Below are 15,554 nucleotides of genomic sequence, written 5' to 3' on the forward strand. Positions count from 1 at the left end.
TTAGATGACAAATCCAATTTTTAGATCGTGGATTCCAACCTTTAGATCACAAATCCAACTTTTAGATCACGAATCCAACCTTTAGATCATGAATCCAACCTTTAGATCACGGAGTCCAACCTTTAGATCGTTGAATCCAACTTTCAGATCGTGGAGTCCAGCCCTTAGGTCACAGATTCCAATCCTTGGTGTGGGTTACAATCTTCTCACTCGTGTTTTGGAAGGTTTGGTTACCAATTGCTGCTGCCTTTGTGCACCAAACCCAAAAAGTTCATTTTAGGAGTGTGTTTTAATCTCTTTTTTTTTTTATTTTTCCCAGCCAGAAGCCATCTCTGCTTTCACTTCCGACCCCGCTCTCTTCTCCTTCGCTGATTATTTCTGCAAACCCACTGTGGACATGGGCCAGGTAGGGATAAAAGGCATGGATAAAAGGTGGGGAAAACCTGCATTAAACTCTGGAGCAGAGTCCAGCCCTCCAAGCAGCGGGAGCAGGGAATATTCTACGGGATGTTTTGTAATACGAAGGTGTAAAGGGGTGTAAAGACCCTCTAATTTTTGTTGGCTTGGTATTGGGGTTTTTGTCCCATTCCTTGAGGAATGTGTTTAACAAATCCAAAGAGTCCTGAGGCGTTTAGGGGAAGTCAGGAAGGGGCTTGGGTGTTTTGCTTGGAATTTCTTCGCACCAGGTGACTTAAGGGAGGGAATAAAACACAAGTTTAACGATCCCGAGGATGAAGTCAAGCCGTGTGGCATCACTGGCATCCCAAATTCCTGCGGTGTCATGGAAGGAAACACGAGTAGGAACCTGAATAAACCACGTCTAACCCGTGTCCTTGATCAGAAACAGGAAATCCTGGACCTTTTCTCTTCCATCCTTTACGAGTGCGTCACCCAGGAGAACCCCGAGATGCTGCCCACCTACATCGCCATAGATCAGGTGCAGTCGTGGTTCTGCTTCAGGGAACACTCTGGGCCACTTTTTTGGGGGGTAAAGAATGTTCACGTTGTGTTTCCCCCTCTCCCCAGGCCGTGAGGAGGCTGGAGAGGGGGGAGATGTCGGAGACATTCGAGCTGTGGCAGATCAAGCTGGTGCTGGAGTTCTTCAGCTCCCGGAGCCACCAGGAGAGGATGAGCAGGAACCCCAACCGGGGGCTCTTCATGAACTCCGAGTTCCTGCCCGTGATGAAGTGCACTATAGACAACACTCTGGATCAGTGGCTGCAAGGTAGGGAGGGAGGGATCTTTAATCCAGCTCTTCACGGAATTCCAGGCAGGGACACCCTCCCACCAGGCCGGGTTGCTCGCCTGGTTCTTGTCTTGCTGATCCAGGTTGGCAAGGGAAAGGCAGGCACTTGGATAAACCACCCTGTTTGGTGTGGAACCATTCCCTGAGGAATTCTGTTTGCCTGTAGTGGTGGGAGGTTTAGTTCACGATTCCCAGAGAAAATAATTTATATTTTCCTTCCTAATCCTGCACCGGGAGAATTTTCCAGGAGGGGTTGGCCACAGCAGGGAGCAGGGTGTAGGGTGGCCGTGGCAGAAGGAGGGAGGTTGGAAAACAAGCCCCCAGCCCACCGTGGGGAGATGGAGATTTTTCTGCAGAAATCCTGTTTTCCTCCACGAAATGCTTCCTGAATTTCCCCGGTGTGCCTTGTGTCTCGCAGCTGGAGGGGATGTGTCCCTGCATTCCTACCTGAGCGGGCAGCCCCCGGAGGAATCCCAGCTGAGCATGCTGGCCTGCTTCCTCATCTACCACTCTGTGCCCACGCCAGCCCAGCTGGCAGCTGGAGGCTTGGAAGGTGAGTCTGGAGCTGGGATCCAGGGAAATCCTGGCCCCTTGCACTGGGCAGCTTTTCCTCCCCTCAGCCCAGCCTGGGATACGCCAGTGCTCTGCTCTGCTGAGGAAACTCAGCTGGGCTGCAGCTTTGGGAGCTCTGTACCCTGCTTAGGGCCCTGACAGGAATGTCACCCACTCCATGGGAAGAGGGATCTGGGGCTGGAGGCTTCCCAGGGAGTGCCCATCCCGGGAATCCTGTGCTGGCCACAGCCCTGGGTGTCTGGGCTTGGATGATTCCAATCAGATGCCTGCTACACACCTCCCCTCTGGGTGTTCTCTTTTGTGTTCTTCTCCCTGATGGAATTTGGGATTTCTCACAGTTCTAATGTAAAAACTGACCTTTTAACCAGCCTTGCAACCTTGGGATCGCTGGGAAAACACCTCCGGAGGCTCCACCCGGAGCTCTGCTCCCTCAGTCACAGCTCTATTTGGGGCAAATCTGAAAAAAAAAAAAACAAAACATTTTTACCTTGTTTTCTTTGTCTTGGATGGTTTTTTTTTTAGGGAGCAGGAGCTTCTCGGAGCTGCTGCTGAAGTTCAGGCGGCTGCACATCCCGGTGCGGGCGCTGCTCCGGCTGGCGCCGCTGCTCCTCGGGAACCCCCAGGCCATGGTGCTGTAGGACCACCCCAAAACCCGCTTTATTTTGTACCTTCTCACCCACCAAACTCACCCCCAGCCGTGGCGACGGACACAGGAGTTATTTATAAAATCGTTACCACAAATGGGGAAAAAAAAAAAAAGAATTATAAAAGTGAGGTCATAATAAATTTACTTTTGTAACGAAGGGTTGTTTACTAATCTGTCTTTTTTTTGTGGGGAATTCTGAGGGGACCTTGGCCGGGAGCTGTGCCTCGTCCTTGTTTTTGTAACCCCTTTGCCTGTGATGTGTCTTAATCTGCTTCCACGAGGTCCTGGAGGGTGGAGGCAGCTTGGAAGGTGCCAAACTTGCTTTCCCTGGAGCGGGGGCTGGTTCCCTGTTGGTTCTGGTGCTCAATTTGTCGTCAAGCAGGTGGAATTCCTCCAAGAAAAGCAGCCAGGAGGTTGAGTGATTCCTTCGGCCAGAGCCAAGGGGTTGGATCCTGCTTTTTCCTGGTTTCAGATTGAATCACGTTCCATGGGGGGTTTGTCCCGCTCTCTCCCTGTTTTATCCCAAACCCTCGAGGAGGGGAGCCAAGGGATTTTGCAGATGGACAGAGGAAGACAACCAGGGGTCACTAAAAAGAGAACAAAAGTAGAAGAATTATACAAACCACATTATTATTACTGAGAATGTGTTTAATGTGCATTAACTGAGGTTTTCTAGTTGCTTGAGATGTCCTGAAGGAAGCAGAGCCTGCAACAAATTCCAACCCTCATCCCATTTTTTTAAGCTGTTCAGAAGTTCCTTTCATTTAATACAATTAATTTAATTGTATTAATTTAATTTAACACACAGGCACCTTCTGTATGTGAGTTCAATAAACATGTGAACAGAGGGAAAATCACAGGAACTGTGAGGTCTCACACTGTCATCCTGGATGTTCCTTCCCCTGGGAAGTGGGTGCAGCTTGTGGAAGTTGTTTTCTTCCTTCTGAACTGGGGAAAGGGGAAGCATGAAGTGCTCTCACTCCCCAAAGGGAATGGAACTGGGCCTGCACAGAATCCCAGACTGGCTGGGGTTGGAAGGGACCTTAAAGATGATCCAGTTCCATAGGCAGGGACACCTCCCACCAGACCAGGTAGCTCCAAGCCCCACCCAACACTTGCAGGGCTTGGGGATGGGGATTTCCCCCTGACTTTTGCCTCTTCAAGCCCCTTCTCCAACCCTGGAATGAGTCTCCCGGGTTTATCTCAGCTGAAAAAAGGGCAGAAAACACAAATGCTGCATTTGGGGTGAAAAGCTGGGAAAGCTGCAGGTTGTCCTAAAGCCTCTGGCTCTACTGATGGATCCGTGGGGTTTATCCCACGTTCCAAAGCACTCGGGCCGGGATGCTGCTGGGTCACCCAGCAGCTGGAAGGCGAAGACGCACTTGGCCACAAACGAGATGAAAAAAAAGACGAGTGAGACCAAAAAAAACGGGAATAAAATGAAGCAAACCAGCTTTAACAAATCCTTGCGAGGAGCTGGGGGTCGGGATGCTCCCGGCTCCCTCCGGAGGCCGGGAACGCGCCGTTCCCAGGGGGTTGGGGGGGTGGGAGGCGAACGCGTGGGCGCCGCGAGAGCCTCTGGTGCAGAGCTTTGGGGCTTCCTGTTTCCTTTTGAAGCTCGAGCAGAATTTGAAAGCAGCGGCTGCCGTGACCTGGACCAATGATCGGGGCAGAGCTCGGCGCAGTTTCGGCGCCCGTTACGAATGCCAGGGCTGCGCTTCCAGCGGCTCCGGCTTCCAGAGGCTCCGCTCGCTCCCCGGCGGCTCCGCTCCCGGCGCCTTCGCATCCCGGTTCCACAGGGACCCCCCCCCTCCCGTGTTCCCTCCCGTCCCAGGGGGCTTCCTGCTCCTCGGCCCCCCCCCCCGGCACGCAGGGTAAGGTGATATTCCCTTTGCCAGCCTTTGGGAATTGCAAAAACCAGCCATAGAACGGTTTGCAATTCCTTGCGCCCCGCGTGCTGCCGGGTCCTGCTCGGGACAGTGGGAATATTTCGGATTTTGCGCCGGCCGCGGGGTGGGTTTGGGGTTTTGCTTGTCCCGCAGCTCCCCCGGAGCGGGACCTGCCCTAGGGGCTGCTGCGGGGGCCTCTGGATGCGGTGGGATCCGGCAGGGATTGAGGGATGCCCCGGGAACCGCAGGGCGGGAGCAGCTCTGCGCGGGCACGGGGACGGGGGGGAAGATGGGATGTGGAGGTTCCTCCTCCCACCCCGGGGCCCTGCACCCGGATAACCGGATTCCCCATCCCTGGAAGTGTTCCTGGCCGGCTTGGACGGGGCTTGGGGCAACCCGGGATGGTGGAAGGTGTCCCTGCCCGCGGCAGGGGTGGAACGGGATGAGCTTTAAAATCCCTTCCACCCAAACTGCTCCGAGATTCCATGATAAATCCCGGCGGGAGCGGCACAGGCAAGGATGGAGCTCGGGCTCCGCTGTTGTCACGCCTCGTACCCAGAGTGCTTAGTCACCTTGGGGGGGGGATTTTCTGCCGCACCCACGGGCTGTTTCCGCGCTCTCCCCTGGGCTTCGGGCTGGGAAAGGCAGCCGCGAGTTCTCCTCCTGCCGCTCCACCCAGGACCCATCCAGGTTTTTCCCCTGGGAAGCGGGTACATCCATCTGATACCTCCCAACCCGCGCTTGCTTTTGGGGCTGCCCGTGTTTCCTCCGGGCTGTCCTGGAGCCGTGTGGCTCCCTGAGGGATTCGAACAGCCCTGGGCCGCCTCATTTTCCTGCCCTGGCTCGGCTTTTGGCCTCGGGGACATCCCGCGGCAGCGCATTCCCGGCCCTTTCCCTTCCTCCTCGTTATTTTTAATCCTTTAATCTCAGCTGCCCGGCACCTTGGGCTGTGGGGGAGAACGCGGCTTCTCCAGCCCCATCCCATGGATCACGATGGGATCTCTCCGGTGCATCCCCCGCGATTTTCCAGCTGATTCCCGCTCCTTGGAAGGCGGCTCCCGTTCAAACCCGGGCCCCATCGCCGCCTTCCCCCCCCCCTCCCCAAGCCGAGTTCCTTTTTTTTTGGGCTGGGACGCCCAAATTTTCGGCAACAGTGACCTCTGTCGGCATCGGCGCGGGGCCCGACGGCAGCGGCCTGGCCCCGCTGTCCCCACCGCCGGCACCCACCGCCTCGCTCCTTATTCCAACGGGACTCGTTTTTTGGGAGCCCATCCTGCCCCTCCCGGCCGCTCCAGAATCCCGGCTCCAGCGTTTCGGGAAGCACCGGCCCCGGGAAGCGGCTGCCGGCTCTGCTCAGAACCGGCGACAAGTTACCGAAAGGTCTCCCGGGGACAACCCCAGAGCCGAGAAGCCGAAAATTCGGGGTTTGAATCGGCGCGGCCAGACCTCCCGTGACTCATGTCAACAGAGGCGCTGCCGCCGGTGACTAATCCCGGGAGCACTTTCTGGCGGCGCTTGGGCTCCAGCCACCTCTCACACGAGGAGTTTTTTGTCACAATTCAATAGCGACAATAAAAAAAAAAATCCAGGTGAGAGCACAGCAAAGAGGGGAAAGGATGTGCTTTGGGTGCCTGACGGGCCGGTTTTGGTGTGACCTCAGCTCCTCCATCCGGGCCCGCTCAGAGCGGCTTTCCCTGCTGGAAAACGCTTCCAGCGGCCCTGGAGCAGCCCGATTCCGAGCGCGGAGCAGCAGCTCCCGATTCCGGCTGGGCTGCAGGTGGCGGCGAGTTCTGGATGCCGTGGGGCCGTGGCGGCGGCCGGGGGAGTGACTCAGAGGCGCTTTGGGGCTCTGTGGTTTTGCTTTCATGGTTTTGCTGTGACTTAGCAACTTGTTTTTTCGCTCTGCGGGAAGGCAGGTGCCGGCATGCCCGGCAGAGCCCGCCGGCCCCGCAGCATCCCGGCCATCCCTCGCGGCATCCCGGCCATCCCTCGCGGCATCCCGGCCATCCCGCGCCACCCCGGTCGCCGCCGCGGGGGGTTTGGGGTGGATTCCTGCAGGGATGCGGGCGCTGGGGTGGAACGTGATCCCTTTGGGACCTGCACCCCCCTGGGGCACCACCGGCAGCTCGATCCCAGCGGGAAAATCCGGCAGCTGATGTCTGGCCAGATGGGTTTGGAAGCAGGGCCAGCAAACTGGGTTTTTTTCCAGGGAAATGCTCATGACTGCCAGCACGTTTTCCAGTTTTGTCACAATACTGGGGGGAAGAAAAGTGGGAAGGGAGCAGGTTGAGTGTTTTCCCACCGCAGTGTGACATCCCTCCTCCTCCTCCTCCTCCTCCTCCTCTTTCTCCTTCCCACGAGATGCCTGTGGGGGGATTTCTTCCACTGTCCTTCCAGGCAGGACATTTCCCACCAACCCGTGCTCCGCTGGGCTGAGCTCCAGGGGTGTCCCTGGGAAGCACCGGACAGAGAGGAGCATCCATCCCCTTGATTTTTTGGAGGAATATCCAAGCATTAGGTGCCACTGCAGAGCTCTGCACCTCCTGGGTTCATCTGGGGACTCGTGATCCTTCAAATCCCCAACCAAGGGAGCGGCTGCCGGTGTCAGGGGTGGGAAAGGGGTGAAAGCCACGGATGAGGGGACAGAGGGGACAGCTGTTGGTGGTTTTCCCTGGCTCTCAGCTGAGCCAGAGCATCCATCACCCATCCCACGGCAGCTCCCTCGGGCACAGCCGGGGTTGTCCCAGCGCTGTGGGTTGTCACCGATGTGGCCGTGGCACAGCCGGGTCAGGAGCTGGAAGGGTCGAAGCCACCAGGTTGAGGGATTGAGGTTGGGATGCTCAGCTGGACCCCGGCACGGCCGTGGAGCACCCGGCGCCAAACGCCTCCGGATCTGAGCCATAAATCCAAGTTCCCCCGAGCCACCCGCTCCCAGCCCCCCCCTTCGCGCTGCGCCAGCCCCTCCCGGGGCTGCTCGTGCCGGCTGAGTCATCCCTGAACTCCAGCTGGATCCGGGAGCACGGACCTTCCCATAAGCCATGTGTGGGGCACACTGTTTTCCCGAAACCCTGCTCCTCCAAAATCACGCTAAGCGGGAATCAAGTGGGAAAAACCCGGAGCGGGGACACAGGCAGGGTGACAAACCAGCCCCCCCCTGCAACGGGAGAGAGGGAAAGGGTCTCTTAGCCGGGAGGGAAAGGGCTTGGAGTGGGGTGAATATCTGGGATGCGCCTGCCGGAGCCGTTCCCTGGGGAATGGGGGTGGTTTCCATCGCCCGTGTGCAGCCAGAGTCTCTCCCACAGGATTTGCAGGGAGGTCATGGCTCCTTTTGGATGGGGATGGGGGGAATAGCATCCAGGAGCCCCAGAGCTTGGGGATACATCGCCTGGGTGAATGAGAGGAGAGTGGGGGATCCCTCAGCAGAGCCTCCTGCCGCCCCCAGCCCATTCCCAGCCCCCTCTGCCCCCGTTGTCCCCGTGGATTTGGCTCCAGGCCCTGGGAAACGAGACCTTTCCCAGCAAAGGCTCTTTGTGATGAGAAAAACTCCCTGATCCTTTCCCCGATGGGTGTAACCCGGGGGAAGTGGGAGAGCCCATCAGCCATGGGAAAATCTCCTTCCCTGCATCCCAGAGGGGGGGACGGGGCCATATAAACCCCCGGCACATCCCGGGGCTGGGAGCTGCGGCAAGGAGAGGCCAGGTAGGATACGGGATTGGATTTGTTCTGGTCTGAGATCCGTGGAGGGATCCCACTGCAGGGGATCCGTGGGTGGCTCCGGGGGGTTTTCTCTGGGATGCTGGGGGCTCTGAGCTGCGGGAATGCCAGGACCTGGTAAAGCCAGACTCTGGAATCAGTGGCATTCCTACAATTTTCCCTGGCTGATGGATTTTTTTATCCTCCCTAAGGACACTTGCTGTCCCTCGCCCGGTCTGGATCACTCCCACGGCCCGGGGAAGGATGCAGGAGCCAAGCTTCCCTCTGTCATCCCAACATTTCCCCCGTTATTCCCATTAATATTGAAGCGTTAGTGACATTCCAGCAGAAAGTGTGCAGGTCGGGACTGAGGTTTTCCCAGGGAAGCTGATCCTAAACCCTTGCTATAAAATGCCCGTAGAATGGGAATTGTGGGAAGCAAAGGGATGAATCCCCGTGGCGGAGCATCCCACTGGGATACAGGCTGGCACAAAACCCTGGGCGATTCCCACCCTGTGGCACAAAACCCACCAGGACAAACCTGGAGCAAAGAGGCTCTTCTGCTCCTGCCTCCGGAATTCCCGGTGCTGCTTCCTCGCTAGACGGTGAGGAAGGTGATTCCTCACTCCACAGGTGATTCCCTGGCCCAGCGCTGGAACACGAGAAGCAGAAGAGGTTTTTTTAAGTGGCATAAATTTTAAAAAAGCCTATTTTTCCTATTTTTTCCCCAACAGGGAGAGTCAGCAGGAGCACGGCTGTCCCGCTGGGATTACAGCTGGAAGGCAGGACCTTTTCCCCCCACTCCATCATTTCTTCCCACTTAATGGTGGGAAATAAGTGATATTTGTGCAGTCAGTTTTTCCCATGGAAACATACCCGGGCCTGGCTCCTCCTCTCCCGTCGGACGTGGGCTCCGGGTGAGTGTCTCCGTGGGATGGAGGGCACGGCTTCGGGATGGGCTTCAAGAATGGCTTCGGGATGAGTTGCTCGGGGTGCAAAGCACCGAGCCGGGGGGACCCATCCCTGGGTGCCGGGGGGAGGCTGTGGGTGCCACCAGCACCCCGAGTGTCACTGATGTGTCTCCCCAGCTGCAAACCGGGGGTTCGGGAGGCTCGGCAGCATTCCAGTAAGTGGAGGGGCCACGTCACGGGGGGGGGGGGGGGGGGGGGGGGTGGTGATTCAGGGCCTCCTTGACGAGGAAGGAAAGGGAAAACCCCACGGAGCCGCCGCGGGAGGGGCTGGAGCCCGGGGGCTCCCCCGGGATGAGTCAGCGGCGAGTGCTGCGGCTGCTGGGGCTACTGGGGCTGCTCCTGCTGGGGGTGCTGGGGCTGCTCCTGCTGGGGGTGCTAGGGGTGCTGCTGGGGCTGGTTGTGCTGGTGGTACTGGTGCTGCTGGTACTGGTTGTGCTGGTGGTACTGGTGCTGCTGGTACTGGTTGTGCTGGTGCTGCTGGTGCTGGTTGTGCTGGTGCTGCTGGTACTGGTTGTGCTGGTACTGATTGTGCTGGTACTGGTGGTGCTGGTTGTGCTGATGCTGCTGGTGTGGGTTGTGCTGGTGGTACTGGTACTGGTTGTGCTGGTGGTACTGGTGCTGCTGGTACTGGTGGTGCTTATGCTGGTACTGGTTGTGCTGGGGGTGCTGCTGGTGCTGGTTGTGCTGGTGCTGCTGGTGCTGCTTGTGCTGGTCCTGCTGGTACTGGTTGTGCTGGTACTGGTGGTACTGATGTTACTAGTGGTACTGGTGCTACTGGTGCTACTGGTGCTGTTGGTAGTCTTGGTGCTGGTGGTACTGATGTTACTGGTGGTACTGGTGGTACAGGTGGTACTGATGTAACTGGTGGTACTGATGTTACTGATGGTACTGGTGGTACTGGTGGTACTGGTGGTACTGGTGCCACTCCTCAGGGCCGTGCAGGACCACAGGGTCCCCTCCCAGCAGCAGCCGGGAGCTCCCGTGCAGGGAGACAAAGCGGATCTGGGAATTCCATCCCATCATCCAGACCCTGCAGCCAGCCCCAAACCCCTCCGGAGCCCATGGAATTGCACCTCCACAGGCTCCCAGTCCGTGTTTTATGGGTCTGGGGCCTTCCAGGTATTTGGGATTTATGATCCTTTTGGTGAATTTGCCATTTGGGATCAAATCCTGGTCCTCGCTGGGCTCTTCCACCCACTTTTCCATGGCATTAAAATCAGGGAGGGCGATTAAAATTAGGATGGGGCAATTAAAATTGGGATGGAGCAATTAAAATCCATCAGGGCAATTAAAATCAGGAAGGGAAATCAATCAAAACCTGGCAGCTCCAACCACTGCGCTGCTTTCTATAGTTAAATAAATACTATATTTGTATATGTATATTTATATATTTATAAACATATTTTATATGAGAATACACTGTATATAATTCTGTAAATATTTGCACACGGATAAAATTTGTTTCCACTGAAATAAAGCTGTTGAACTTATATTTACATATGTAAAATGTTTCTATGGAATTCTTCCTCTTATTCCTGCTGAATGACGTGGCCATGAATAAATATGTAGAAATATAATTTATGTTCATTAAATAGAATGGAATAAGAGAATTGGATAGAATAATGGGATTGAATATGGAGGGGTAGGATAATAGATTATATTTAATAAAATATATATAGTATCTTACTATACCATTATTATATTAGTTATTATACCATATATTATTATCATATTCTTAATTATTATTTATTATATGTAGGATAGTAAAATATTATATGATATAATATAATATAATATAAAATAATATAATAAAATCCTTATCACTGGAGGCATAAGTTAAGCCAGTTAGGGGGTTAATTAAAAAAAAAAGAGGGGGGGAATGGATTATTTTAATAATAAAATGAACAATAAAATAAAACCACTTCGGGATGTGGGATGGATGCTGGGGGGGTTTCTTAGAGGCCACTGAGCTGCAGTTCCACATCTGAGAGTTCTGGCATTTCAGGAGCAAAGAATTTGGTGTTTACAGACAAATACAGGCACTGCAAATAAACACAGGCACTGGAAAGAGACACAGGCTTTGGAAATAAATACAGACTTTGGAAATAAAGGGCAAGAATTGGGAATAAGTTGAAGCACTGGGAGTAAATGCAAGGATTTGGAATAAATAGGATTAATTCTTAAAGGCAAATTCCCAACCCCTGGGAAAGGCCTGTCTGATTTGCCAGGTGAGTTTCTTGATATTGAATTTTCCATCTCAATTCTTAGAGGCAAATTTCCCCACCCCTCCCCGTGAAATTCCTACAGGATTTTTCCAGGCGATTTTCTTGACGCTTCATTTTCCAGACTAATTTTCAGAGGCAAATTCCCAACCCCTGGGAAAGGCCTGTCTGATTTTCCTGGTGGGTTTCTTGGTATTTAATTTTCCAGTTTAATCCCTACAGGCAGATCCTGACCCCTGGGAAAATCCTGTCTAATTTTCCAGGGTGGGGGTTTTCATTTCCAAGCCAAGTGTTCCTTCCCATTTTTTGGGGGGGTGAAATCCATCCCTCCTCAGGCCGCAGTGATTCCCCCCTCAAACACCAGCTGAAAACTTGACCACAAATTCCCTTTTCCCCCCTTGTTTTCCATCCAGCTGCCCAAGGGATGCTCAGGGAGCACTGTTGGCCACAGGGCAACTACAGCCCTTGGATACCCAGAAATGCTGGGAATTGGAATCATAGAATATCCCCAGTTGAGATGGACCCACAAAGGAGCATCAAAATCCAGCTCCTGGTCCTGAAATTGTCCAAAATTCCAGTTTTTTCACCCATGCTGGGTGCAGTGGGGGAAGCCTGGGGATTTGGGGCACTCTCAAGTGTTTCAGTCCTTCCACACGAGTTCAAAACAAACGGGTTTTATCTCGATTTTAGGTGTGGGCTGAACATTCCTCTCTGCCTGACAGCAACTGCTCAAGGAGTGTTCAATCCCCAAGCCCCCAGATTTATCCATTTATCCAACCTCTCACATTTTTTGCCCCCTTTTGACTCTGGTTTAATCGATGACGTGGAGGAGGAGGAGGAGGAGGAGGAGGAGGAGGAGGGGGGAGCGTTTGACTCAAACAGCAGCGAGACCAAAATAGCGAAGTGGAAATTCACCTCAGCTCGAGATTTGACATGAAATAACAGCTCGAAATCAAAGAGTTCCTGCCTGGTTAAGGGAATTCCAGCCCGGCTCCCTCCTCTGCCTGGGGAGGGGACAGTGTGGGAAAGGGGGCAGGGCCCTGGGGGTTTTTTTGGGGTGCTTTTGGTCATTATTTCTCTGCGTTAAATAGAGGAAGAATAAGTTTCAAGCGAAGCGTGTTTTGTTTTGTCACAGGAAGTGGAGAGGGCTTTGGGAGAGCCCTGACACATTGCCTTTAAAGTATAGATTTGCGTGTTTTCCTGGCCAAAACAATAGGATGGATTCGTGCCCGGTGTAAATAGGGGGATCACTTGGAGGGGGGGGAGCAGGGTGGTGAGACCCCCACGCTCAGGGATCCAAAGGGGAAGAGGTTTGGGGCTGCGAGGGTCCGGGGGAGGAAGGCAGCCCTTCCCGGGGGAGCAGCCGGCCGTCATTCCCTGTGCCGGGGAGCCCGAAATTGTGGGGGGCGAGGGGCGAGGGCTGAGCGAGCCGGGGGCGCCTCGGCTTTGGGAAACCGTTTGAGCTGTTTTTTCGGGCAGGCTTTCGGGCTCCGGCGCCTCCGGCAGCGGCAGCCTCAGGAAAAGGAGCCGGGTTTCACAATGGCTCAGTCCTCCCCCAGCCGGGCTGCCCCCGCCGGGCCGCCTCATCCTCGGAAAAAACCCGAATTGGTTATTTCGGAGCCCGGGGTTGGTTCGGCGGGGACGCGGCGCCGGCGCTTCTTCCCTCTCCGGCCAAGCCCGGGGAGCATCGCGGGGCTCCGGCGGCTCCCAGCCCGGCTCCGCGGCCCCCAGCCTGTCCCCGCAGCCCGGCCACCCCCCCAAAAAAAACACCCCCGTGTCACCCCCCCCCCCTGCTCCGCCGGGGCCGGTGAGGGGCCAAAATCGCCTCCACGCCGAGCCCGCAGCGCGCTCGGTGACCTCCACCGAGGATTTACGACTAAATTGCAGAATTCCTCCTGGTCCCGCGGTATTAATTTGCTTTTTGGTTTCGTTATTAATATCGAATCGGTGCGAGGTCGGCGGCGTTGGCTTTCGGTGGTAATTCGCAGCTCGAGTGATTTAATCCACGTTTTACACTCGCAGGAGGAGGGCTCGGCCGGCGGGGCCGGGGGTGGATCCGCGCTGCTGGATGGGGAAACACGGTGGGAAATTATCTGGGAAATTATTTGGGATCGGGAAAAATCCCGCCGGGTCACGCAGGGGTGGGTTTGGCTTCTCCTGTGGTGGGTGAGCTGGAAATAATTCCAGCTGAAGTGAGGATGCCCGGGGGGGGTGGGCTGGGCTGGCTCGGGGTTGTCCATCACTGCCCTGGGACTCGTCCCTGCCTCGGGCATCCGAATTTGGCCACAGAGGGATTTTGGGGTTAATTGTGCCCTTTTTCTCGTTGTGCTGCGGCTCTGCCCTGCCCGTCCTCGAGGCTGTACCCTCACTGAAAGGTTGCAAACAGTTTTGGGAACACGCTGTCTGCCTGAAACATGACAGAATCGGCCACAAATTGCAGATGAGACTGATAACAAAAGCCAACAACAGAAAATAGGTAGAAAAACAACACGGTAAAGGCTGCGAGACCACTGAAGGGCTTTTTTGTGTGCTTTTTTAACCAGTTCTCTCACAATGGAAGTGAAAACACATGAAAAGAGAAATGCCTTTTGTTCTCCCACTCAAATTAAGATGCCCCAGCACCAAACCAGGCTTGAACCCAGTGGCTGGAGCTGCTGCCCAGCCCGGCGACTCTTAAATCAGCATTTTTGCAGCCAAGGTGGTTGGTTGTGTTTTTGGGGGGAGTTGTTATATTTTTTTGAACCTTAAATATCCTCCCCACGCAGCACACCAGCAACTCAGTTTATTTTCTCAGCCCAGCCTGCTGTACCTGAACGTCTCTTCTCGAATAAATCAGGCTCGAGCTCAGAAATTAGGATGAGGTTTTTGTTTTCGTTCTACTTATTTCATCTTTGTTTTTATAAATAAATACAAATCACTCAAACTGAAACTCGATGGCTTTGGTGATAATCAAAGAGCAGCCCTGGGGAAATTTTTCTTCATTACCATGTTCTTTCACAGCCCACACTCGGGGTTTCGGGAGGAAAACTGTTTAACCTTTGCAGCAGCACAGCCCCGACGCTTTTTGAAGTCCCGTCACGCTCAAACTCGGGGTTCACATCGAGGAGCTGCCTTGGCATCACCTGCATTTCAGGGGCCATGAGTCCAGAAAGAATCTTCTCATCCCCCAGCCCTTTATCCCCTCGATTCACCCCTTCAGAACAACACAAAATCCCCAAGAAAACATTCAAACCCACCCCCCCACCACCACCACTGCTTCGTTCTTGTTGTTGTTTTTTCGGTTCTGTGGGGCAGCCTCTGTTCTCTACCAGCTTCGTACAACATGTTTTAGTATTTGCAGCTCACTTCCTGTATGAGGTTAGTTTGTTTATCATAAAACCCCTATTTTTAAACCCATTTCTGCCAATAAGTCATTTGAATGTCAATGGCAGGCGCTCGTGACCGTCCCCGGGCTCGGGAGGGGACTCCGCCGCTGCTCTGGGCTCCGGGAGGGATGGATGCTGGAATCCCACACTGGGTGAGGCCTGAGGGTCTCAGCTCCCCCCCACAGCTCCTCCCTCGACCCTCAGGAGGTTTGTTTGCGTGGTTCAGACCCGAAATCAACGGGATTCCTGGGAATCCTGGCTTTTTCAGCCCGGGATCCCGCGCCGCGGCCGGGGCAGAGCGGCGGCGCTCGGCGCCCTTTCCCTCCCTCGGGAACGGCCCAGCCCTGCCACCTTCCAACTTTATTTCCCCCTAATTAACAGCCAAGGCAACTGTGGGGATTGTCAGACAATTGTTTGCTCGGCCCACGACGTCCAGAGGTGGTTCAATTACCGGCCCACGTGGCTGGGAAGCGCCGGCTCCGCGCGTGTCCTCCCGGGAAAAGGGACGGACGAGCCTGTCAAAAACCCGGCAAGGAGAAATCCATCAAACGGGGCAAGAAAAGGCCCCATATCCCCCCGAGGGCTGTGGGAGGCTCCCAGGGCCACACAGGACCGGCCCGTGCCGGCGCGGCGGTGTCACCGCCAGGGATAACCCGTCGCCTTCCTTCCCTAGGGATGGAGGCCTTGGTTTCTTTAAAATTCCACAGAAAAGAAGCCAGAACAGGCTCGGGATGCTCAGGAAAGGCAGTGGGAAGGTCCTTATGTTCCAACCATCCTTGTGCTTGTTTTAGACCATATAAAAGCCCCAGAATAGGCTTGGGATACTCAAGAAGGGCAGTAGGAAGGTCCTCATGTTCCAACCATCCTTGGGCTCGTCTTACACCACATAAAAGCCCTGTTAGAGCATCTATAATGTTCCTTTATTGCTTTTAGGGGCCTCTCGGTATCC

The 15,554-nt window shown here is 54.8% G+C and overlaps 1 protein-coding gene across 1 annotated transcript in view; it reads left to right on the forward strand.

The window, feature by feature from the left end:
• ANAPC1 (anaphase promoting complex subunit 1) overlaps positions 1 to 2,622 on the forward strand; it is a 26,480-nt gene extending 23,858 nt beyond the window's left edge. The window contains exons 43-47 of the mRNA XM_027704135.1: positions 320 to 406; positions 842 to 937; positions 1,027 to 1,225; positions 1,665 to 1,799; positions 2,342 to 2,622. Coding sequence (XP_027559936.1) covers positions 320 to 406; positions 842 to 937; positions 1,027 to 1,225; positions 1,665 to 1,799; positions 2,342 to 2,457 — 633 coding nt within the window. The 3' untranslated portion in view covers positions 2,458 to 2,622. The remainder of the gene's footprint in view (positions 1 to 319; positions 407 to 841; positions 938 to 1,026; positions 1,226 to 1,664; positions 1,800 to 2,341) is intronic.
• Positions 2,623 to 15,554: the final 12,932 nt, after the last annotated feature.

This window comes from Neopelma chrysocephalum, unplaced genomic scaffold (genome assembly GCF_003984885.1).
Source record: "Neopelma chrysocephalum unplaced genomic scaffold, ASM398488v2 Primary Assembly neopelma1_257, whole genome shotgun sequence".
NCBI classification, from domain to species: domain Eukaryota; kingdom Metazoa; phylum Chordata; class Aves; order Passeriformes; family Pipridae; genus Neopelma; species Neopelma chrysocephalum.